Source organism: Chlamydomonas reinhardtii, chromosome 7, assembly GCF_000002595.2.
Source record: "Chlamydomonas reinhardtii strain CC-503 cw92 mt+ chromosome 7, whole genome shotgun sequence".
NCBI lineage: Eukaryota > Viridiplantae > Chlorophyta > Chlorophyceae > Chlamydomonadales > Chlamydomonadaceae > Chlamydomonas > Chlamydomonas reinhardtii.
Window position 1 is genome coordinate 1,213,379 of NC_057010.1, and position 21,420 is coordinate 1,234,798.

General features: G+C 62.1%; 4 protein-coding genes across 5 annotated transcripts; 2 read left to right on the forward strand and 2 right to left on the reverse strand.

Annotated features, from left to right (window-relative positions):
* Window positions 1-352: 352 nt before the first annotated feature.
* CHLRE_07g321200v5 (uncharacterized protein) lies at window positions 353-5,923 on the reverse strand. Of its 2 annotated transcripts, none has more exons than XM_043063978.1 (11): window positions 5,349-5,923; window positions 5,002-5,207; window positions 4,589-4,708; window positions 3,737-4,230; window positions 3,384-3,610; window positions 3,175-3,219; window positions 2,861-2,990; window positions 2,473-2,636; window positions 2,188-2,224; window positions 1,845-1,992; window positions 353-1,468 (listed from the first exon to the last, which is right to left on the reverse strand). In XM_043063978.1, exons 1-11 carry the CDS (start codon window positions 5,742-5,744, stop codon window positions 1,123-1,125), a joined length of 2,313 nt encoding a protein of 770 aa, XP_042922546.1. In that variant the 5' UTR covers window positions 5,745-5,923; the 3' UTR covers window positions 353-1,122. The 2 variants fall into 2 exon arrangements, with proteins under 2 accessions (XP_042922546.1, XP_042922545.1); XM_043063977.1 differs by having other exon boundaries at window positions 2,473-2,639.
* A 160-nt stretch (window positions 5,924-6,083) lies between these two features.
* CHLRE_07g321250v5 (uncharacterized protein) lies at window positions 6,084-9,735 on the forward strand. Its single transcript, XM_001700799.2, has 9 exons — window positions 6,084-6,486; window positions 6,748-6,862; window positions 7,043-7,083; window positions 7,217-7,395; window positions 7,633-7,759; window positions 7,919-8,013; window positions 8,170-8,232; window positions 8,386-8,763; window positions 8,990-9,735. The coding sequence occupies exons 1-9, from the start codon at window positions 6,346-6,348 to the stop codon at window positions 9,117-9,119; spliced, it is 1,269 nt and encodes a 422-aa protein (XP_001700851.2). The 5' UTR covers window positions 6,084-6,345; the 3' UTR covers window positions 9,120-9,735.
* A 2-nt stretch (window positions 9,736-9,737) lies between these two features.
* On the reverse strand, window positions 9,738-12,383 carry CHLRE_07g321300v5 (uncharacterized protein). Its single transcript, XM_001700988.2, has 6 exons — window positions 12,171-12,383; window positions 11,844-11,941; window positions 11,305-11,431; window positions 10,811-10,920; window positions 10,502-10,558; window positions 9,738-10,234 (listed from the first exon to the last, which is right to left on the reverse strand). Exons 1-6 carry the CDS (start codon window positions 12,331-12,333, stop codon window positions 10,193-10,195), a joined length of 597 nt encoding a protein of 198 aa, XP_001701040.2. The 5' UTR covers window positions 12,334-12,383; the 3' UTR covers window positions 9,738-10,192.
* A 749-nt stretch (window positions 12,384-13,132) lies between these two features.
* On the forward strand, window positions 13,133-21,415 carry CHLRE_07g321350v5 (uncharacterized protein). The gene is made up of 15 exons (XM_043063979.1): window positions 13,133-13,620; window positions 13,785-13,901; window positions 14,142-14,191; window positions 14,681-14,828; window positions 15,924-16,107; window positions 17,384-17,517; window positions 17,687-17,793; window positions 18,077-18,209; window positions 18,405-18,569; window positions 18,806-18,979; window positions 19,309-19,410; window positions 19,661-19,705; window positions 19,984-20,013; window positions 20,447-20,587; window positions 20,899-21,415. The coding sequence occupies exons 1-15, from the start codon at window positions 13,420-13,422 to the stop codon at window positions 21,028-21,030; spliced, it is 1,863 nt and encodes a 620-aa protein (XP_042922547.1). The 5' UTR covers window positions 13,133-13,419; the 3' UTR covers window positions 21,031-21,415.
* Window positions 21,416-21,420: the final 5 nt, after the last annotated feature.

Sequence of the window (21,420 nt, forward strand, 5' to 3'; positions counted from 1 at the left end):
ATTGGGCTGAGCTTGTTTTCCGTTTTTGGAACCAACTGGTTAAGGCAACCGGCACTGTTTACCATCAGGCGTTTAAGGAGGAGATACGAGCGGTGTTGAGCAACCTACCGACGCCGCCCACGCACACGTGGGGGGCTAAAGTTCTGCGGTTATTGATGGTTGGCCTTGGCTACCGTTTCAGTGGAGAGGCAGCTGATATCGAGGCCAATATTACACGCATTACTACGCAAGAACTGGATGTTGCCTCCCTCATGGGGAAGGTACGCGAGAAGTTTGAGGAGGACTGGGCTAGCAACAGGTTAGAGGTTAATCCACGGGATTTTGTGACGCAAGCAGGGGTCAAGCCTGGCGTGAAGATATGTCGTTACAAGCATTGGATGGGGGAAACACGGCACACGCAAATCTACATTCCTCGAGCATGGCATGTCTCCATGATGAGATTCAGGATGGGCGTGTGGATGATTGAGGCTAACAACCCACGCGGTGCGCAGGGTGCGCACAGGGAGAGAGCACAGAGAGTATGTCCGCTTTGCCACGCTGATGGGGAGGAGCATGTAGAGGATGAGAGGCATGTGCTGCTTGAGTGCAAGGCGTACGATGATATCAGAAGCACGCTGTGGGAGGTGATTCCCGCGACTATGATGGACGCGATGGCCAGTGGTGACCAGAGGGGTTTAGCGCGTGTCATTCACGCGATAAGGCTGCGACGTAACGACCTTACGGCGCGACCAATTTAGATATATTATTGCATGAACTGTTTTGCTTTTTGAATAATCCTTTTGAGACTAGTTTTGGCGGTCCATGAGCTTCCTGGCTCGTTTGGACCAATCTACGAGCATGAACTTGTAACATCAATCAATCCCAGAATCCCGACAACGTAAACGCTTATTAGCTGATGTGGTATTACATCTGCGGGACCGGCCCGGCCCGTCCACGCCACGCCTCACGCCCCACAAGAGCACCCCTCCGTAGCGGCGTTTTAGCGCGAAATGCAGGCCTTGGCTGAAACACTTTGTTACATGGCACGCCCCTGGACGGGAAGCGGCCATAACGACCTACACTACACCACCACTCAATCAACCGCAACTGGAGCCCACGGCACTATTGACAGGCGCTCACATTTCACTTCTTAGCGCGCTCCAGCGAGCTGCAGCGCGTCTCCATGTCGCGCATGAGCGCCAGCAGGTTCGTCAGCTCGGCCTTGGCGCGCACCAGCCACGCGCGCGCCAACTGTTTCTGGCCCATGCGGTACACCAGCGCGGCGCGCAGCCGCCGCGTGCGCTCGTGCTCCCGCTCCTTGTGTTGTTGCTGCTGCTTCGGTGCTGGGGGGTACACCAGCTTGCCGGGGGCATCCTCGGCAAGGCTGGCGGCGGCCTGCGCGTCCAGGCGGGCTAGGAGCTGCTCGTCTTGCTCCAGGGAGCCGGTGCCCTCGGCGCCCTCCAGCTCCAACACCTTGATCTCCAGCAGCCTGGTTGCGATGATGGCGGTGATGCGAGGTGGGGGTTACATTCATCATAAGATGAGGCAGTGATAGACGGGGGGCAGGGGTGGTCTTAAGCGCGGATGTGGGTGCAGCTGGGGAAGGGCGAGTTCGTGCTGCCACTTCGGGTCCTTCACTCCATCAATCCATGCTCGCACGGCTGTATCCGTGCGCCAGGCACTTGACACGCAACGTCCGCATCAACACGCACGCACAACGGACGCTCCGCTTGCGTCCCGCAACCCAGATCCCACCTCGCCCCACGCGCACCCAAGCCTCCATGTATGTAATGTGCCCATAACCTGCCCCCATCCCCATCCCCATCCCCATCCCCGTAATCTACCGGCACACACCGGTGCCGCACCTGATGAAGGCCGTGAGTGTGGCCATGCGCAGTCCTAGGCTGGCTAGGTAGTGCTTCAGCTCGGCGGCGGCCATGCGCGGCAGTCGGCTTCGCAGTGCCGCCAGCTCCAACACGGGGCTGTGCTGCGCCACCGCAGCCAGCGGGGAGCCTGCGCGTGATGCAGGGAGGCCGGGATTTCCGGTTGTCAGGCATGGCAGCAGAAATGGTAGGGCGCGAGGCGTGAGGCCAGCAGGGGGGGAGCCGCTGCGAAGGATGTGGTGTGGTGAGATGCGCGGTGCGGTGCGCACAGGAGCACTTGTGCATAGCAAGGTATGGTCGGCAAGTGCCGTCAAGCCGCGCTCACCTGCAGCGCGGGCCGCCCGGCGGTCCTCCGTCTGAGTCTACGGGTTGCATGCGACACAAAGGGCACTTTAAGTACCCGCACATGAGCCCAGTGGCCGAGACAGAACGCAGGCCCGGCCCGTGCCGTGCCACCCGTTCAGCCCTGCGTGCTTCGGCAAGCCCCCAACCGTTCCTGCTCCACCAATAACGCCTGTTCGCTCGCCCACCACCGCTTCTATCACCACCGCCACGCGGCGCCGCCGCCCCCATTCCTCCCAATCCTGGAAATAATGGAGGACACCCCTACCTGCAGCGCCCTGCTCCTGTGCGCCAGCTCTTGGAAGTTCAGCACGAACACCTCCAATGTGTCCAACACGTCGCCCGGCAGCACCAGCGGTGGCGCGGCGGCGGCGGCCGCGGCCTCTGCAGCCGCGTCGCCCTGCACGCCCGCGCCGGCACCACTGCCGCTGTCTGCTGTGGGGACAGAGCATGGGGAGGTGCAACGGGGGGTTGTGGTCGCTGAATTCGGGGAGAGTAGAACCAGGATAGAAGGGTCGTGAACAGCGTGCGTGCGTGCGTGCGTGCGTGCGTGCTTGCCATTAACAAACAGGCGTACGGCCAGAGGCAAAGCCGCATAAGAGAAACATGGGACCCGACGCCACGTTGCCATGCCGCCGCAAGCGCACACTGCGCACCTGCCGCGGCCTTGCCACCTGCCGGCTTCTTCCCACCCCGCTTGGCGCCGCTGCCTGCAGTGCCGTCCTCCGACGGCCCCGACACCGAGTCTGGGTGCGGGAGGAAGAACTGCGGCCGCAGCCCGTACGACTACAGGTAGTGCGGACACAGGGGGCGAAGCCGAGTGAAGCAGGTGTGAGTAGGTGCTCTCACAGCGTATTGATGCAGTACTGGCAAGACCGCGGGGCCTGGGCGCGCTTCTGAGATTATCAAGTAAGGTTGGGCCGTCGCCTGCTGCGGTGCTGCGTTGACGAGTCGCAGCCCCCGCCCTCACCTGCAGCAGCTCCATCCGCGCATGCATCACGTCATCCCACTCCGCCTGTGCAGCGTGCAGTGTGCAGACAGGATTGCACACGTTCTTCCAATCGCTCTGGACAATGCGCTACGCACCGTACTTTGCGTACCCGACGATAACACACACACACGTACACACGTACACACATACACACACGTACATGTACACACACACACACACACACACACCTGCGGCGGGATCGGGCAGTAGAGCATGAGGAACTCATGCGGGTTGCCGGGCGCTGCGAAGCCGTACAGCATCAGCAGCTCCTCGTTGGACTTGTCGCCGTAGGAGATGAACAGCTCCTCACCCGGCCGCACCCGGGTGCCGGCGTGCAGCTGCAGCCGCACCATGGTGGCGTTTGAGGAGGCCGAGGTGGAGGCGGAGGAGGGGGTGGCGGAGGCGGAGGCGGAGCCTGCAAAGATCAACAGCGGTGGTGGGCGGTCTAGGATTGGAGCACAAGCACACCAGCTGCGATGTACGTTTGTGCGTGTGTGACCGGACTGAGTACATGGCAGACAGACTCTGACCGCGTGCTTACCAGTCGAGCCGGTTGCGTCCTTGCCTGTCGGCCGCTCCGGCGCCACCACCTCCCACCAGCACTGCGGCGGCGGGCTGTGGCGGTGGTTGGCGAAGTCCAGCCCCGGCACCAGCCCCTCCACCACCTCAATGTTCACCTTGCGAACAGCGCCAGCCGCCAGCCCGGCGCCACCCCCGTTTCCATTCCCACTAGCGCCGTTGCCATGGCCGTGGCCGTTGCTGGCCGCGGAGAGGCTCGCCAGCGCCTTGGTGGCGCTGCCGCTCTCCGGCACCGGCAGGCTCTGGCCGCGGCTCCACCACACGCAGTAGGCCCACACCCAGTCGTCCCAGGTGGGGCGGCGCAGCCCCAGATCGCGGCACAGCGCCGCCAGGGGGCTCTCCAGGCGGGACCAGGTGTCACGCATCCGGCGGGACACGGCCTCCACCGCCTTGGCCAGTGTGGTGCCGCGCAGTTCGGACAGGTCGGCCGCAGCGAAGTTGATGGGCGCGTCGAAGCTATGCCGCGTGGATGTGAGGATGGAAGTGCGCGAAGGGAGCAGGAGGAATGGTTAGGGAAGAGCACGAACAGCATTGCCGAATGCGCATGTGTGTGAGGGAGCACATGAAGCGCGTGTGCATTCTGTGTGTTAGCTGAGGTGCAAATGTGTGAAGGTGTGCGCCCGATGTCTGCAAGCGCAGGCCGTGTAGCCGAGCCCGCCCCCACCAAGCTGCCGTGCGTGCCGGGCGGCACCGCGCCCCTTAAGCGTGCGGACACGCGCACACTGCGGCATCGCTACTTGCACACCCCATTGCTCTCGTGCGACTGCACTCGCCCACGCCACGCCACGGCCGCCAGCACACGCCTGCCGCGCACCTCTGCGGCAGCGCCCGGATCCAGGGTGCGTACGCCGACTTGTCGCCGCGCAGCCGCTCCACCAGCAGGTACACCATCACTGCCGTACGCTCGTCCAGAAGCTGTCGGTCCAGCATCCAGCTGCGGGAAGGATGCAAGGACGGCACTGACCGATCGATGCAGCGTCCACAGGACAACGATGGACGCATGGCTGATGGGGCATGGACAGTGCTGCCTGCCGCCGACCCGGCAGGCCACTGTGCTAGCCACCAATCGGCCGCTCGTGGCGCGCCCCCCATTCCCTGCCAGCTGCCGACACCGGCGTCGCAGCCATCGCATCCAGCGCGTTTACGGCGTCTCCAGCCCAACCCTCTCTCGCCCTGCTCTGCCACATCATCTTCAAGCCCCTCCCCAGCCCCAGCCGCAGCCCCCACCTGAACTGCTCGCCTAGCTGCGGGTCCTGACACGCCTTCCGTGCGGTGATAGCAGCTGCCAGGGGAAACGCTGCCAGGGTGGTGGGCTCGCGCTGCCCGGCGGCGCCGCCACGTCGCGGCCACAGCCACGACCACCAGGATGCGCCGTGACGCTGCGCGGAGACTGCTGCGGTGGCGAAGAGGCCCAGGCCAGCGCCCGGGCCGGCCTGCGGTTGGGAGTTTGGGAGGTAATCGGGTGCAAGGGATACATGGGCGCCTTGGTGCACGATGCTGACCATGGGAAGGGTTCAGGTGTGCAGGTTCTGTCCTGGAGCAAGTGTGTGTGATGACAGGGAAACGCGACGCACCTGGCTCGGCTTGATCTGCACCTTGGACACGTCCGCGCCCTGGGCCTTCAGCCAGTCCTCCAGCTCCCGTGCTGCAGCTGCCTGGTTGCTTTGCCCCGATGCGTCGGCAGCCGGTCCCGGCGGGGCATCACCGCTGACGACTAAGCCTCCAGCAGCCACCATGGTGGCGGCAGCTGCCGCCGCCGCCATTGCCGCGGCCGGGAGCCACCGCGGCAGGGCGCGACCCTCCGCCTTCGGCGTTCCAGCGTCGGCTACCGTCGCAGCTCGCAGTGCTGCTGCCACGCCGGTGCCTGGCGCCACGGTCGAGGCCGATGCGCTCGACAGCGCGCGAAGGATTTGGTATATGATGGCGGGGTTGTCTCGCGCGGCCGCGCGAAAACCAAGGCCCACGACCATTCCGTGCGGGCTGATGGCTTGGTTTGCCCGCACGCAGAGCCACGTTCAGGAGCTATATGCAAATCTCTGTGGCTCTGTAGTCGGTTCAAATTGAAAGCGACGTAATGGCCGTGGACCCCGGCGAAAAGGATGATGGTGCCGAGATGGCGTCCGAGCCCGCGCTGATGGATGGCTACTAGCGCTTACAATGGGTGTGTTGCAGCGCTTGCGGCGCTTTCAAATGTCATTTTCCGGTGCAACCCCTCGCTGCGGCCCATGCTGACGCCCATCTTCTTCAGCAGACTCCCGACTCGCCAATGAACCCCCTACATTATTCATGACAGGACATTGATACGTTTAATAGTTAACTGTGACCCAGAGTTGAGGCCTCCAGTAGGACGCGACTGTTGTGACTGCCCTTGGTCAACGTCTCACTTACTCACTTCAAAGACCACTCTCGCTCGTTTTAGATCACTTGTATCTGGTACTGATTCAAAATCCAGTTGGGTTCAGTTGGCCAGTCCCGGCAGCAGTAGTGCAAGAGAATTTGCTTAGGGAAGGCTCCACGAACGGCTTCAGAATGTCAGAAGCTCCAGTATACAATTCTTACATGGAAGCCTACATGGCGGGCGGCAAGGGAGGTAGCCCAGCGCCCGGGTACGCCGGCTCTCGAGCAAGCACTGAGCAGTACTCCTATGGGCCGAAGGGGTCTGCAGAGCGCGTGCGGAAGAGCAGGAACTTCGTGGATTGCGGAAGCCCACTGGTAAGGGTAGTGGTGACAGGCGGGGTGGGGAACAGGGTGTTGTCCCCGATTGGGGGCGGGACATGTCAGGTGCTCGAGCCACACGGTCGTGTCACCGGCGCCATTCTGTGTCCACGGGGAGCCAGGGGCGCAATCCTAGATGGTGTACACGATATAACGTTCACGAATATAGTTCATATGGGCTTATATTGAATCTCCAGGCAGGAACTTGACGTGCTGACCATTCCTGAACCACCACATGGCGGTCCCGTGCACCTGCAGCCGCCAAAGACCATCAGCGTGCTGCACCGGCCCTACAAGCCGAGCATGAAGAACTCGGAGAACCTGGATGTGCAGCACGAGAAAGACACAGCCGCATTTGAGCGCCGCGCCAACAGTGAGATGGGTTTCGGGCGCGGGCGTGTCCGACAGCGGCGGCGGGTGTACAGCGTGTGCGGGGGTTGCTTGCAGAGGATGCAACGACCGCTGTCCTCAGCAGCGGATGTCCTAGCACTGCGGGTCTGTGCACATGCTTACCAACGTACTGTGGCTCCTTTATCGCGCGTCTGCATGGCAGGCTACCGGCGGCTGGCACATAACGGCTACCACCACAACGCAGTGAGTGTCGGGCGCGACGTTGCATTGGGGCCGCCACACGTGACCCGTGCACAAGCACGCCCTTGCAACGCCACCCGCATAGCGCCACACGCTAAAGACGACCGTGTGCCGCCTTTTGTCTGTGCCTCCACAGCCGCCCGGCAGCATCCTGACCACTTTTGAGAAGGGGCACATCGTGGACCGGGGCCGGGGCCGAAGCGACGTGCACGAGGCGCGTGGCGTGTACGACCCAGTGAACCACAGCTACCGCATCCCCCCATCAGCACCGGCGCCGGCAGCGGCTGGCGCGAGCCGGGACCAGCGGCCGACCAGGTGCGGTAGTGACCAATTGGGGAGCGCTCAGGCCTTGCAGGTCACAGATGGAGGGCATTGGGAAGTGTCATGACTACACGGAGGTTCGGGCAGTGGGGGTGCGGGCAGCCAGGGCCGCAACCGGCTTGCAGGCGAGAGGTGAAGTGATATGCCACAGCCCAAAAGCACATGGCAGACGCTTGCCAGTGGACGCGTGTGACAATGTACCGTGTTTGCCGCGTTCCCTGTATGATGCAGCGCTCCTCATATGCGGGGCGCTGGCGGCGGGAGCTATGCGGCGATTCACGCGGCGCAGCAGCAGCAGGTGGTGCAGCAAGCACACCACGACCGCGCCACCACGCCCTTTGAGCACAAGCTACTGCAGGTGCGCGGGCTTGTTTATTGGGCCAGAGCGAGTCGCTGCAAGGACGTGCAAAGGCCACGATTGCGCTTATGGACTGGGCGGATCTGGCCGATTGGCGGAACGGATACGGTCTCTCTTACGCCGCTGTTTGTCTTGGCCCCTTTACTGCTGTTGCTGCAGGCCTCACGCGGAACCTACAACCCGCTCACGCACGAGTACAAGGACGCGCCGGAGGTGGACTACGTGCAGCGCAAGCAGAAGGAGTTCCAGCGCCTGTGAGTGCGGGGGCGTACAGTACGGTAACGCTGCAACTGTCATACTTGAATTGAGACAGAGGTTGGCAAGGCAAGCGCACCAGGGTAACTGAGGCACTAGGGCGTGTCTATGTTCTCATTTGACCGCCCCTTTCATGTCAACGGACTGCCCCGCAGGTATGGGCTGGGCCAAGGCATCAAGCGCGTGCAGCCCACGCAAACATGCGACCCCATCACCGGGTGAGAACGGGGCAGTGCGTTGCCCGAGCGGCCAGCAATGCAGTTGGACATGCTCCCCACAAGCTGCCGACAGCTCAGAGCCAGAAGACATCAAGCATAAAATTAAACACAGATGAGTGCTTAACCCGTGTGCCACACTGCTACGTATTGCAGAGAGCCGCTCGCACACTCTCCTGCGCCCGCCACCGCGCCGCCGGCACCAGCGGCCGTGGAGGTGACAACGCCCGGCGGCGGCCTGGCCACCTCGGCAGTAGCTGCGGCGACGGGCGGCGGCCATTTCGGCGGGACGCCCACCACACCCGGCGCGGCGGCCATTGCGGCCCAGAAGCAGCGCCCCACCTCGGCGCCACGCATGGGCGGTAGCAGCATGCGCAAGTCAATGGCGGGCCCGTCATGGGGCACGTACAACCCGCTGACGCACGAGTGGAGCGTCAAACCGTCGGACCCGAAATTTGAGCAGCAGGAGAAGCTGGTGGAGCGACAGCTGGGCGTGAGCGGGCAGAGCGCGGGCCGGGCGTCCACGCCGTCCAGGTGCGGCTGGTTGGGTGTACACTGGGGTCAGGTGGAGGGATAAAGAATCGCCTGGCGAGTGTGCGAGGCTGTCACCATCTTCCAACGCCGTGCGCTTGCGCGCAGCACTTGCTGCCCTGTATGTTGGCATGGCCCGCCAATCCCCGATACTTGCACATGCTTGTTCGGTCGCCGCTTCATTTACGGTCTGCTGACTACTGACAATGTACGGTACACGCGCCTGCAGGCACGGTGTGTACAACCCCATCACCAACAACTGGACGGTACTGCCGGCGGACCCGCGCGTGGCGGAGGGGCTTACCTTCAAGCCAGCCACACTGTTCAGCCGCCCCACGGCCGCCACCATTCGCATGTGATCTTCTTAGTGGGGGCGCGCTAGGGGCTGATGCTGCATAAGGTAGACTTGAAAGGACGTGCTGTTGCGTTTCGTGGTATCAGCCGTGTCACATTGCATGACAGTTTCTGTGACAACTTCTATTACGCTGCATCCGCGCTTTACCCAGACGTTTGTACGGTTTGTCGGTGGGTGACTGCACAAGTGTGATGCCAGACAGGGGCGTACCCACGGTGCGGTAGAATGGGCAGTGTACTTGCCGGGCGTGCGGCGCCTTGCGCATCGCATCGCCTATCACCAGCTACCCGCAAGCACGTAGAATGTCGTTAGTTGCTGCTACATACCAGCACCTAGGCCACGGGGCAAGATTTGCAGCCCTGGCATTTGCTACGCTAATTGACACCGTACGGTACAGTAGATTTTAAGTCTAGATTTGCGTCCGCAGCGAATGTGGGCTGCAAGATTCTTTTGGCGCGCCGGTGAGACGTAACAGATAGGCGCAATGCACAGTGGGTCAGTGAATAGCTTTAGGCGTGCTTGATATGGTATCCGTGAACCAGCTTGTGCTGTTGCTGGTTGCTTGAGCCCCCGTGCAGCGGTGTTTTATTTGTGAAGAAAGATGGCTCTGCCTCTCAAAATTGGTTACAAGAGGGACCTAGTAATGCAGTTCAAGAGGGCTACGTCCAAGCAACGTTGGTGCATGTCTGAGGCCGTAAGTTTCGAATTGCCTCATCTCCCGGACGCTGCACCCCACGGGACTTCACCAACCTGCCTTAACACTGTCCCCTTGCACACTCATCTCCCGGACCGTTCCTAGTTAGTCACACGTTACATCAGTACAGTATTCATTTGTACATCTCGACCTGCCCGGCTGCCCCCGTCACCTTTAGCTATAGCCGGGGTCGGTGTGTACAGGCACCGCCCGCCGTGTGTCCAGCCGCGTCCCGCTGTCGAGCACAATACAGCAGGCACAGGACAACCACATACATGCTACCAGGGGTGCCCCTGCCACGGCCTCAATTCCATGCACAGTACTCATGTCCTGCCTAGCAGGTGCGGACCTCTTATCCGGCCTTATCGTTCTCGTGTGCTCCATCAGAGCGTATAAATCTGGCGGTTGATGTGGTCCGCAATTTCCTGCGCGCGCATGTTGTGCAGTTTTACAGCGGTATTACCACAGCGTTCCATTGCACCTGTGACAACACAGACCCAATCCAGCAACCGCCTCCGCCGACGCGCTTCGAAAGTGGGCCCCGCGACCCTGGGATCCCAACTGCTGTGCCCTACGCACCGGGGCTCACAGTCTGGCAAAAGCCGCAGCCCCCGACCCACCTACCCACCCACCCACCCGGCACCGCTATCAACACAGGTTCATGCCCGGCGGCAACTTCCCCGCAGCCTCACCTTGAACTTCTCAATGCCGGTGATCTCCAGCCGACTCCCGTCGCGCAGGAACACCACCTACAGCATGTGGCAGAGTGTGAGTTGTCCATGGGTGCCGTAACACGACATGGCAGCCTGCAAACGCTGCAGCAACGTACTCACATCGGCCGTCAAGCGCGCGCATAGCCTATCTCAAGGGTGCATGGGATACCCACCCGTCATACCCACGCCCCGCATTGGGCCAAGCATTCAATCCGCCAGGGCCCGAAAGCACGACAGCGACTGCAACCGCAGTCCAACAGCGTGAGCTGCTCGGAGTGCCCGACTCACCATATCGCCCCAGAGCCCGAACCCGCGCGGCGCGGTGCGGATTTCCTTGATGTTCTTATACGCCACCTCAACGGTGCGCTTGAACAGTGGCGAGGTGTTGGTAATCACCACTGCGCGATCGTTTGCAACAAGTGCATCGCGTTGTGGCGCACACACACGTGTCAGCGGCAACGGTGGCGCAGGCTGGCTCCTGAGGCTGTGGCGGCCGATCAATGGACGGCCAAGGGCATGCGCAGCAGTGCAGAGGCCCCCCCCCCGTGGGCCCCGGCTCCGGCAACGCTTTTCCACTCTGCCCCCATGGCCGCTGGCGGTTCCTGAGCGTGCACGCCTCACCTTGGCCTTAGTGCATCCCTTTCATAGCTCCATGCCGGGTCCCAGCCCCGAATCCAACCCCAGCGCTAGCCCACTGACCCGGTCTGCACACAAGTGCACTGCACCTGTTCCCCCCAGATACAGTGTGGCCCCACACTGGCTGATCACCGCCCCTCACTCACGGCGCTTGTTGGTGAACTTGAAGCTAATCCACAGCCGCCGCCCGATGGACGCCATCGACAGCGGCGCGTAGATGAGCGTCGGCAGCAGCACCAGGCTCACCACCAGCTCGGCGTTGGAGCCCGGGCCCTGCGCCACAGGACAAGCATGGAGTGTTGGTCTTCGGACCCTTTAGTGCCTTCCCTTAAGCCCGGGAAAGCTCTGAGCCTCAACAGGGAGGACAGGCAGGCTGGCGTGGGTGCCTTGCACACACAAACTCTGTTTCGAGTCTTGACACGATGCTGCCCTTAGAGTGTGTGCTATAGGCGCTTCAGCGTGTTTACCTCGGCGGCGGCACACACCACGCACAGCCATCGACTCAGCCACCGACTCAGCAACCGACTCAGCCAACAATCCAGCCACCGACTCAGCCACCGACTCAGCCACCGACTCAGCCACCGACTCAGCCAACAATTCAGCCACCGACTCTGCCACCGACTCTGCTGAGTAGTTAGTCCAGACATCAACCGTGCGACACCCGATCTACGGCGTGGCGCCATACCTCGTAGAAGACCTCCTCGGGCTTGGTGTCCACCTCAGCCGCTGGCGCGGGGGCAGTGGCGGGCGTGTCTTCGGCCGGTGGCGCGGACGATGTGTTCTCTGCAAGGAAGGTGAACCGATCACCGCAGCTAAGACAGTGGTCTCGCTGCGGCAATAGCACTGGGGCACGGTGTGGCGTGGGGGACGGCTGGAGTCGCCCCCGCCCCGGCAAGCAGCATTACTAGGGTCCATGGATGTACCGCTTTGGCTTTACGCAAGATGCAGTATACCTCCCCCGCCAGGAGCGCTCGAAGCGGCTTGCGGAGCCACATGCGCAGTCGTGCCCTACCGTCTGCGGCGTGGCGCACCACTGAGGTCACCCGTCGAGAACCAGACCCCCGCAATGGCAGGCGCGGCGCCGATCGAGATGGAGCAGAAGGAACAGCTAGTCGCACACTAGTCGGCCTTGCCAAGCGATGAGCGAGGCCCGCCTTTGCTTGCATATTCAACATTCTGTCCCAAGTCTTGTCGCAGCGAGGAATCAATTGGTAAGTGGTAAGTGACCTACACTTGTATAATCTACAACAACAATTAGTTATGTGCATAAGTCTCGAGTTCCATGCAAGCCATCAATCGTATGGGCTCATGGGTTTGCGGGGAGCTGAGCCCCAAAACAAGTAAAGAAGGTCTTATATTATGAGCATGTCCCATCGGGTAAAGGGTGAAACATTGCTTGCGGGTGCTGCGCGGTCAGCGGGCGGGGCTACCAAGTCGTGTGGCATGTTGACAGGTTCCGAGTCTGTATGAACATGTAGCCATGTACATGAAACCCTCTTACACCTCAAATGGCCTACGGTTCAAGCAACAAGCGCAGGGAGCCGAGCAGGGGAGCCGAGCAGGGGGGCCAACCAGTGGGAGCGCAGGGGAGGATTGGGAGGTCACCTGCCCCAACCTGCTCCAACCTGCCTAGTGAATTGGTACACAGCCCTTGCCCGAGTCTCACTGCGTGGCATGCTTAAGCAGTTACAAAGGGTCCTTTGTTGATGTCATTGATAAGATGCGTTGTGCAGGCTGAGAGGTCACCATCGGGGCTGCCGAAGGGCTCGTGCCGTTTCAGATGCAGTTGGCAGGTGAAGCTACATGCGTGTTGTGCGTTGAGTGTATACATCAGGAAGCAATACCACAGTTTTGGTCCACACCGGGCCAACTTTCTAGTCGGGCATAGCCGTGGCCGGTCACGAGCGTACAGCTGGCCAAAGCCCGATCGCCGAAAATGTTTTATGTGCACAAATTTTAATAGAAATGCTTTGTGAAATACATGAAGGCGAAGAATGAAGACGCATAGATAAATTCGCGCTTCCCGCGCACTCGGACTAGCAGAATTTTTCGTTGCTGCTGTGATCTGAGTGCTTAGTAGACGCGACTGTGGACATCTCTGGAGCAGCGGAAACAGTCTCGGTGGTGCACGCAACGGCAGGCCGCCCGCAACACCCCCGCCTTGACCTCGACCAGGTCCGCGGCCGACACTCCAGCTAGCCGGTCGGCTCGTGGGCCTGCGACCCTCTCCAGGCCCCAGATCGCTACAGGCCCGGAGTAGCATGTCGATATATGCGAACGCCTTCGAGACAGAGCGCCTGGCTGGCATTGACGATGGGCTCTACAGCTTGTCACCCGTGGCCTTGGGCCGGGACAAGGAGCGCCGGCGGCAATGGTTCGGCATCGCCGCCGCATCCGGCGCCGCGTTGGTCGCGCTGATTATTGGGATAGCTGCCCTGGGGATAGCTGCAAGTGCCGACAAGGTGCGCCACAAAGCGACGTGGTGCATTGGCGTGTGTGTGCCGCAATGAAGGCGTGTATCAGCCACCGCCGGCAAGCGCGATAGTGTGCGTGTATGTGTGTGTAGGAAGCCGAAGCAACATTGTTGCATGGGTGTTTCCAATCCAACGGACGCGCATGTCAACAGGTCGCGACGTCAGCCTCGTCGGCATCTAGCAAGCAGCCCCAATTCGTGCCCATGCGGCGGATTGCGTTCGGGTCGTGTACGGCATACGACATGCGGCCACAGACCGTGTGGGCCGAGGTGGGTCCAAGGATGTTTGAGACGGCGCGCAAGTGTGCAGGTTCCGGGGCTCGAATGTGCAGTGGCGGGCCGCAGATGTCCTCTCATGCAACTGCTGCTGCCCCCTTCGCTGCCTGCCTGCCTGCCGGTTGGCAGTAGCGGCTGTGCGCATGCCCGTGTCACAGCCCCAGCCCAATCCGGTGCTCGCAAGCCCTCACGCCTCGCCCCCGCTCATCGTCTTGCCGCGGCCGCGGTCCACAGGGCGTCATTCCGTCGCAGCCGGATGCGTGGATCTGGCTGGGCGACATGGCGTGAGTGACGGAGTGTACATCACAGTCCGGGCTGAAGGCCCAGCCACACGACGGCTGCTGGGGCCGATGGGGGGGGGCGTGCAAGGATGTTTGGAAAAGCGGTACAGGATGCACTGAAGACCGCCGGGGCCGATGGGGGTGTATTCTGCCCGAGCCCAACGGTGACTCACAAGTGGGAGGGACCGGCCTGCAGCTCTCCAGGTCTACTGGGGATAGCCGTGCTGCCGCGCCGGGTGCGAACCCGCGTGCCCAGGAAGACTTGTGGGCCGCCGCGCAGCTCCCCGGGCTCTTTGCTGCAGTGGCTTGCATGCTCGCACCAGCGCACGCCGCTTGCTGCCTACACACACGTACACGACACCTTACCTTCCTGCTGACTGGACACACACGCGGACACACACACGGACATTCGCACACGGACATACACACGTGTTTCCCTCCCTTGTGCTTACTGTCACACGCTCGTGCACTGTGTCCCATGGCACCCCGCAGCTACCTCGACACGTCCCCCGTGTCCTGCACCTCGGCCGCCACTGCGGGCCTGTCGTACTGCAACTGCAGCAACGCCGGCTGGTACGCGTACCGCGGGCAATGCATGGCGGGCAACGTGGACGCGGCGCGGGCGCGCTGGGAGCACGCGGTGCGTGTGTGTGTGTGTGTGTGTGTGTGTGTGTGTGTGTGTGTGTGTTAAAAAACGAAACGAAAGCCCGCCCAGACGACGCCGGAGTTACTTACGGATACCTACCAATTTACCGAGCGTCGCGTGGTTGCCGTCACCCAGGTAGTCATACTTACCCGCGATAAGCCTGTAACCCCACGGGCGACCATTCGGCCTGACCCCGCGATGCACCTGTATGCGTCCATGCTCCGCACCCTGGGCGCGCTAAACAACGTTTACCCAGCACGCCTAATTCCCGTATTCCCGCCCGCTGGTCGTAGTCGAGCTCACCTATAGGCAAAGGTGGAAGCATGAGCATAGGGCGGCAGCGAGGAAGTGTCACGGGCATGTGAATGGCAACGGCGATAAGAGAGGCGGCGTGCAGCAGACAAGCTAGGTATCACGCGTCCCAAATCCCGCCCACTAAGTACAATAACACTATTGGAAGAGGGCGAGTTAGCGGTGGCACTGCGACTAAACGGGGTCGAGGCTGCATGGGGGACGTGGATGGCGGGCGGCGGTTGCAGCGTTTCCAGACGCGTGTCAAGCTGGTGTGTGTGCGTGTGACGTGTGTGCGCCGTGGGCTGGCGGGAGCTGGCCTCCCGCTCCCCACTCCACGGCGGCACCGAGGCTAGGCACGCTCGCGGCCGTGTGTGTGTGTGTGTGTGTGTGTGTGTGTGTGTGTGTGTGTGTGTGTGTGTGTGTGTGTGTGTGTGTGTGTGTGTGTGTGTGTGTGTGTGTGCCGCTGTGTGTGTGCCGCTGCGCTGGTGTTGCACATGTAGGGTCGGTATGACGTGCTTGGGATGCGGTGCGCGGGCAGGGGTGCGAGGGGGGAGCTGTCTAGGAGCCGTGCTGCGGCGGGTGTGTGCGCATGATTGCAGCAGTGCCAGAGCGGGACCAGCTGCTGTACGTCTGACTGACTGGCGTGCTACCCGTGGGTGCTACCTATAAGCAAGGACATGGGTGCGGGCGCCGCGCCACGACGAGTGCGCGCCTTACCACACTTGACACAACCACCACACAAGCCAATATCCCAGTAAGTCATCTTGAGTTTCGTCGCCGCTGGCGGTCCCACAGGTACACAACGCCGAGTACCGCGCCTTCCTGGACTTCATGTGTCCACCGGGCGGCAGTAGTGGCGGCGGCAGCGGCAGCGGTGGAGGCAGCAGCTCGGGTCACACGGGTTACGGCGCCGAGCCAGGCCGCTTCCCGCCCGCCGGCACCGACCCCGCCGTGTGCCCCCGCCCCATCTTCGGCGTCTGTGAGTCTGCCTGTTGCGTCAGCAGCGGACTGGCAAATCCTGGGACGCTAGCTTCCTTGTGTCAGCTACAGGGGCAGCGCACACGGGGGAGGCACCCTAGGTGAAAAAGTGCATTTCTGGACCCTTACAAAAACACCCTTTGGCAACTTGCGCAGTCACCAAAATCGGGCAGGAGGTCCTTTGAGTATACAACAAACACTTGATGTTCGGATCCCTGCGCAAGTTGCCAAATATGGTGAAAATTGTCATGCAAGATGGGGGGTATAAAACGTGTCAGAAGGGGGAATCACTGACCCCAGACTTCAGCGGATCCCTCCTAAAATCTTATGAAGCATGGCGGACACTATCCATATGGATTCTGTGAACTCAGGGGGGTGAAATATTATGCGGGCTGGGCGAACAACCCGCGTGTTTGTCCGCACAGGAGGGCACGCATGGACCAAAACGTGTCCAAACCGACATGCGTATTCAAGCCGGCCGACTAGCTAAAGCTTCTATTGTATATGTGTATAACGTGAAGCAAGTAGACAGGGGCTCAGATTAGCCTGTCTGTCCGCACTTTGAAAGCATGTTGCCCTGGAGGGCACGAATTCCAGCATCCTTTGCTGCCGTCGATTTATAAAGATCGGCAGATGTTGTAAAACTACTTATTGAACGAAGAGGAGGCCTCCTCGCGATCCCGACTCCAGGTCACGACTAGTCTCCAAAGGGTTGCTTTGAGCCTAAATTGCACGTTGGAAGACTTTATGATTGCTAGGCGTTAGATTGAGCCTTGTCTCGGAGCTACAGGGTCCGTTGGCGCAAAGCATTTAACATCTATATGCACGATCGTCGGCAAACGTTAATGTCTACTGATATCTATGATATATGTAGCATGTGAAAGCCATTGCAACTTGTCCGAGCAGCTAACTCGGCCGCATGAGTGAGGGGAACATATTCAGACCCCTCGGCATGGTGCCCCCCCCGTGTGGGGGCAGCGGCACATAGACATTTCCGCTGAACTATCTATGCCGATATACGTTTTTGATGAATGGCTCAGGGTTGTTTGTTTTGGCTCTTGCATGGGATGGCACGTGCACGTGCATGGTGGCATGCCCATTCCGCCGGACCTCTCCCATCAATGGAACGCGCCGTTTTGTCCTATCACCTCTACCCGCCACCCCCACCCCCATAACCACTACCGGTATCACCAGCACGCATCATGCATTTCGCTGTCGCTCACTCCACGCTACCGCTGCTGCCGACACGCACGCGCGCCGCATGCACACACACACAGACGACGACCATGACTGGGGCTGGAACAACGGCAACCGGCGGCTGCCTGGCAAGGCAACCTACAAACGCATGTTCCTTGACGCAGTGGGGGAGGCGCAGGCCAGCAGCCGGAGAGGAGACGACTCAGGGATACAGGTGCGGAGCGGGGCCGGGGCGGGAGAGCGGGGGCGGGTCGGGAGAGCGGGGGCGGCAGGAATCGCGGATGCTTGGCGTCGGTGTACTTGACGGCGGAATACAGTAGTAGCGGTCTGTGGTGATCGGCACGTGGCGCACACCACCTCACGCAATCAATGTGTTCTTGCAGGGCGCCTACACGCTCAACGGCGGCGGCCCGGGTCGCGACATTGACCTGGTCCTACTGGATGAGCGCTGGTACCGAGACCCCCTGCCCTGCAGCGTGCGCCGGGCCTGGTGGGTGCGGGGGGGCGGGTGGGTGCGTGGGTGGCGGTAGGGGCCGACGTGAGCTGCGGGTCGGTGTGTTGGCGCCTGCTTGGCGCTCCGAGCGGCAGAGCCACACGCCTGTCTTACCCCGCCACCGCCTATGCGGCTTGACTGGGCGCTGCTCAACTGCACGGGCCCCATCATTGGTGCCGCTTGATGCCGTGCCTCTGCCTTGCGGCGCCGTACCGTGTGGCTGTGCTGTGGTGCTGTGTTGTGTGGCTGTGCTGTGGTGCTGCGCTGTGTGGCGGCGCAGGTGCGAGGGCGTGCTGGCCCAGCCCGACCACAACGCGCTGGGCTGGTGCCGCGACTTCCTGCTGGACGACGGCGCCACGGGCCGCGGCTCCTGCTGCACCAAGGACGACGACCTGGCGGCCTGGTGCGGACTGGTGAGACCCCGTGTGTGTGTTAGTGGTTCGGAGGAGAGGTCGTAGATACCAGCCCAGACTAAACCGAACCCAACTCCCCACCCGCTGCCCTTCCCATTACGCCGGCTGCCTGCCCGGGTACACTTCGTTTTAGCAACATCTTTGCAACCCCGACCTCGACCCCAGCCCCACCCCACCCCCACCCCCATGTCGCAGCCCTCCTCCCGCTCCAGCCCTCTGTGGGCCGCCGCCTGCGACCCCACCTCATCCGCCTGGGCCTCGGAGCCGCTGGTGCTGGGGCCCGACAACGCCACACTGCTGGCGGTGGACCCCGGACTGTACGACAGCGCACTGAGGGAGCTGTGGCCGCGACTGCTGCAGGTGAGGTCGGGGTGACGTGGGTGGGTGTAGGTGGGCGGGTAGGTAGGTAGGTGGGTGAAAAGCCGGCGTCACAGTAAGCTTGTGTCTTGGCTCGCGACGGCGTGACCTGTGGGCCGCATGCTTGCACTGCACTGGTTCACCCGCGTCCTGCCACCCGCGCACCGCCGTCCCCATCTCCCTGTGGCGCGCTGCGGCTCCGCTGACACGCGGCGCGCCTGCTTCCGTGCCGCGCACAGGCGGAGACGTCGCCGGTGTGCGAGATGCTGGGCTCCGCGCAGCGGCAGTGGCTGTCTCGGCGGCTGGCCGCCAGCACCGCCGCCCTGACGCTGGTGGCCAGCGGCAGTGTGATGCTGGGCAGTGTGGGATACAACGACCCAGTGCTGGGCTACTGCTCCGGAGACGACTGGAACGTGGGTTTGGGAGTGGGGTGGGGTGGGGTGGGGTGGGTGGAGACACCAGCCTCTGAACTGATTCGAACAATGGGGGCTAACACAGGGCTGTTGTGTCGCTGTGTTGCGCAACTTGTGAGGCCCTACGGTGTCCTCCAGGCTTTAGAGGGCGGCAACGTGGCGTGTCGCATGCATCTCACGTGGTGGTGTGGACTCACCGGCACGGTGTGCGGCCCTTCAGGTGCCCCAAGGTCCTCTCCACCCTCCCTGACCACCTCTGCTGCTCACAGAATCCTGAACCCCCTCCCTCCGCCCCTCCTTGCACCAACCCCCCGCCCCTCAATCCGCAGTGCTACCAGCCCGCGCAGCTCAACCTGCTGCACACGCTGGCCAACACCTCCCGCGGCTGTGTGGTGGTGCTCACAGGCGACTTCCATTACGGAGACATCAAGGTGACGAAGGGGGAGGGAGGGCTGAGAAGTGGAGGAAGGGCTGAGAGGCAGGGGACTGCCGCGAGCCGAGAGGCCTTGGGGAATCAAGGAGGAGGAGGAGGACGAGGGCGAGGGCGCACGGGGTGCCAGGCCGCGGGGGAAGTACGAGGACGGATTGCGAAGAGGTGTGGGGGTGGTGAGTGCAGGCGTGGCGTGGCGTAGGAAGAGGGGCAGCGAATGCCCAGCCAAACTTCCTTCCCCGTGTGGACAGGTGGTGGCGCCGGGGCAAGGCACAGGGTACGCTGACAGGCTGCAGGTGAGTGCGCTATGCCTTGCGTGTGGCGCGGAGTGTGCCAAGGGAAGCGGGAGAGGGCCTGTGGATGGATGCGGCGATCTGTGAACGCGGGTCCAGGCCCAGTAGCTGACGCGACTGCCGTACGTGGTGGGTGGGTGCATGTGGCGACCAGAACTACCCGTTGACAGACACCTGGCGAATGGTTGGCTCGCGAACACACGGCGCCCCCAACATGCCCCCGCCGCCCCTCCCGTCCGACCACGCCTGAGTCTTTCGCCTTCCACCTAATGTGCATGCAGACCGGGAAGATTAAGAAGCACATATATCAGGTGAGTGGGCGGCAGCGGCCCGGGGTCCGTGGTGGCGTGTGGAGTCCAGCTGGCTTCTGCCCATACCCAACTCGGCCCAATCGCATATGCCTCGCCCCGCCCCTCCAACCAACCGTGCTCTGGGGTCTGGCTTCAAGTTCGTACTCTCTGGCGGTTTGAGGATGCAGACGGCGGCTACCCATAACCACGCCCAAGCATACGGTAACACACAACCGTTCGGCCATGCCGCCGGTGATTGGTTTCACTCCGCCTTGCACGGGTACCCCTACCTAGCCATGCACATTCTTCAACACACGCCCACCCACGCCCGTGGCCCTTTACAACGCCCCCCCTTTTGTGTCTTTGGGTCCTTACTGGGAATGGTGACCCACCCACTTGTCAACACCTTCTCGTCGTAATGAACCATGCATGGAACCCACCCCACCCCTGACAGCTCATGAGTAGCGGCATGAGCAGCAGCACGGCGGTGCACGACGGCGCGCCCTGCACGGGGTCCTACCGCGAGGACACGGTGGGGCTGCGGCCGCTGGGCAAGTGCTCCTACATGCAGCAGCCCAACTTCGGCATGGTCGAGGTGGGCAGGCGCGGGCGCGGCGCGCGCGAGTGTGTGGGCTAGAGCGGGGGCCGGGTGTCGGGGCTGTGGGCTTGCTCAGTGCAGACGCGCAGATGGTCGTTCGTGGAGCTGGTAAGCCTAGTGAGATGGGTGTGTGAGATGGGTGGGGCTGGTGCGTTCCTAATCCAAATCATGGCAGCGTGCTCTGCAGTAGTCGGAGGCGGTGAGGCGCAATGCCGCGTGCGTGGGCTGCTACGCTCGTGCCTTTCATCCTTCGCATTACGTATGCAATTCTTGATGGCACGTGTGTCCGCCCCGCTCTGTGTGTGCAGGTGGACTGGGACAAACAGGTGGTGCACCTCACGGTGCGGGCCGCGAGCGGCGGCGGCATCGCCACCGGCTCAGACGGCAAGCCGCAGCACCTGGCGTTCTCGTTGCAGACCTGCGCCCCACTGCCGGCGTGATGGGGGCCAGGGCCGGGCGTGGCCTAGGGGCAAGCGTTTCGGTTTGGCGCTGCGAGTTTTGGAAATGGGAGGGGCATGGTGTTGCGTGTGGAAAGAGGAGTGGGAAACACCGTGAGAGGCGTGTGGAGTGGTGTGACGTTCTCATGTCGGGGCTCTGTTAATCTCATCCGGCCGGCCGGCGGGAGATGAGGGGCTCATTCAGACAAAGGCTTTAGACTTCAGGCGCGTGCGGGGACCAACATGGGAGTGGGTAGCGTGATTTCGTTGCGTCGCTGACTTCAAGATCGCCATCCTCGTCATCTTATACCTCCCCTGCTGAATACCGTACTGTCTGACTCGAGGGCTGCACAACCTCAGGCTGTCATGCATTCAGAGGCGTCAGGCTGTGGC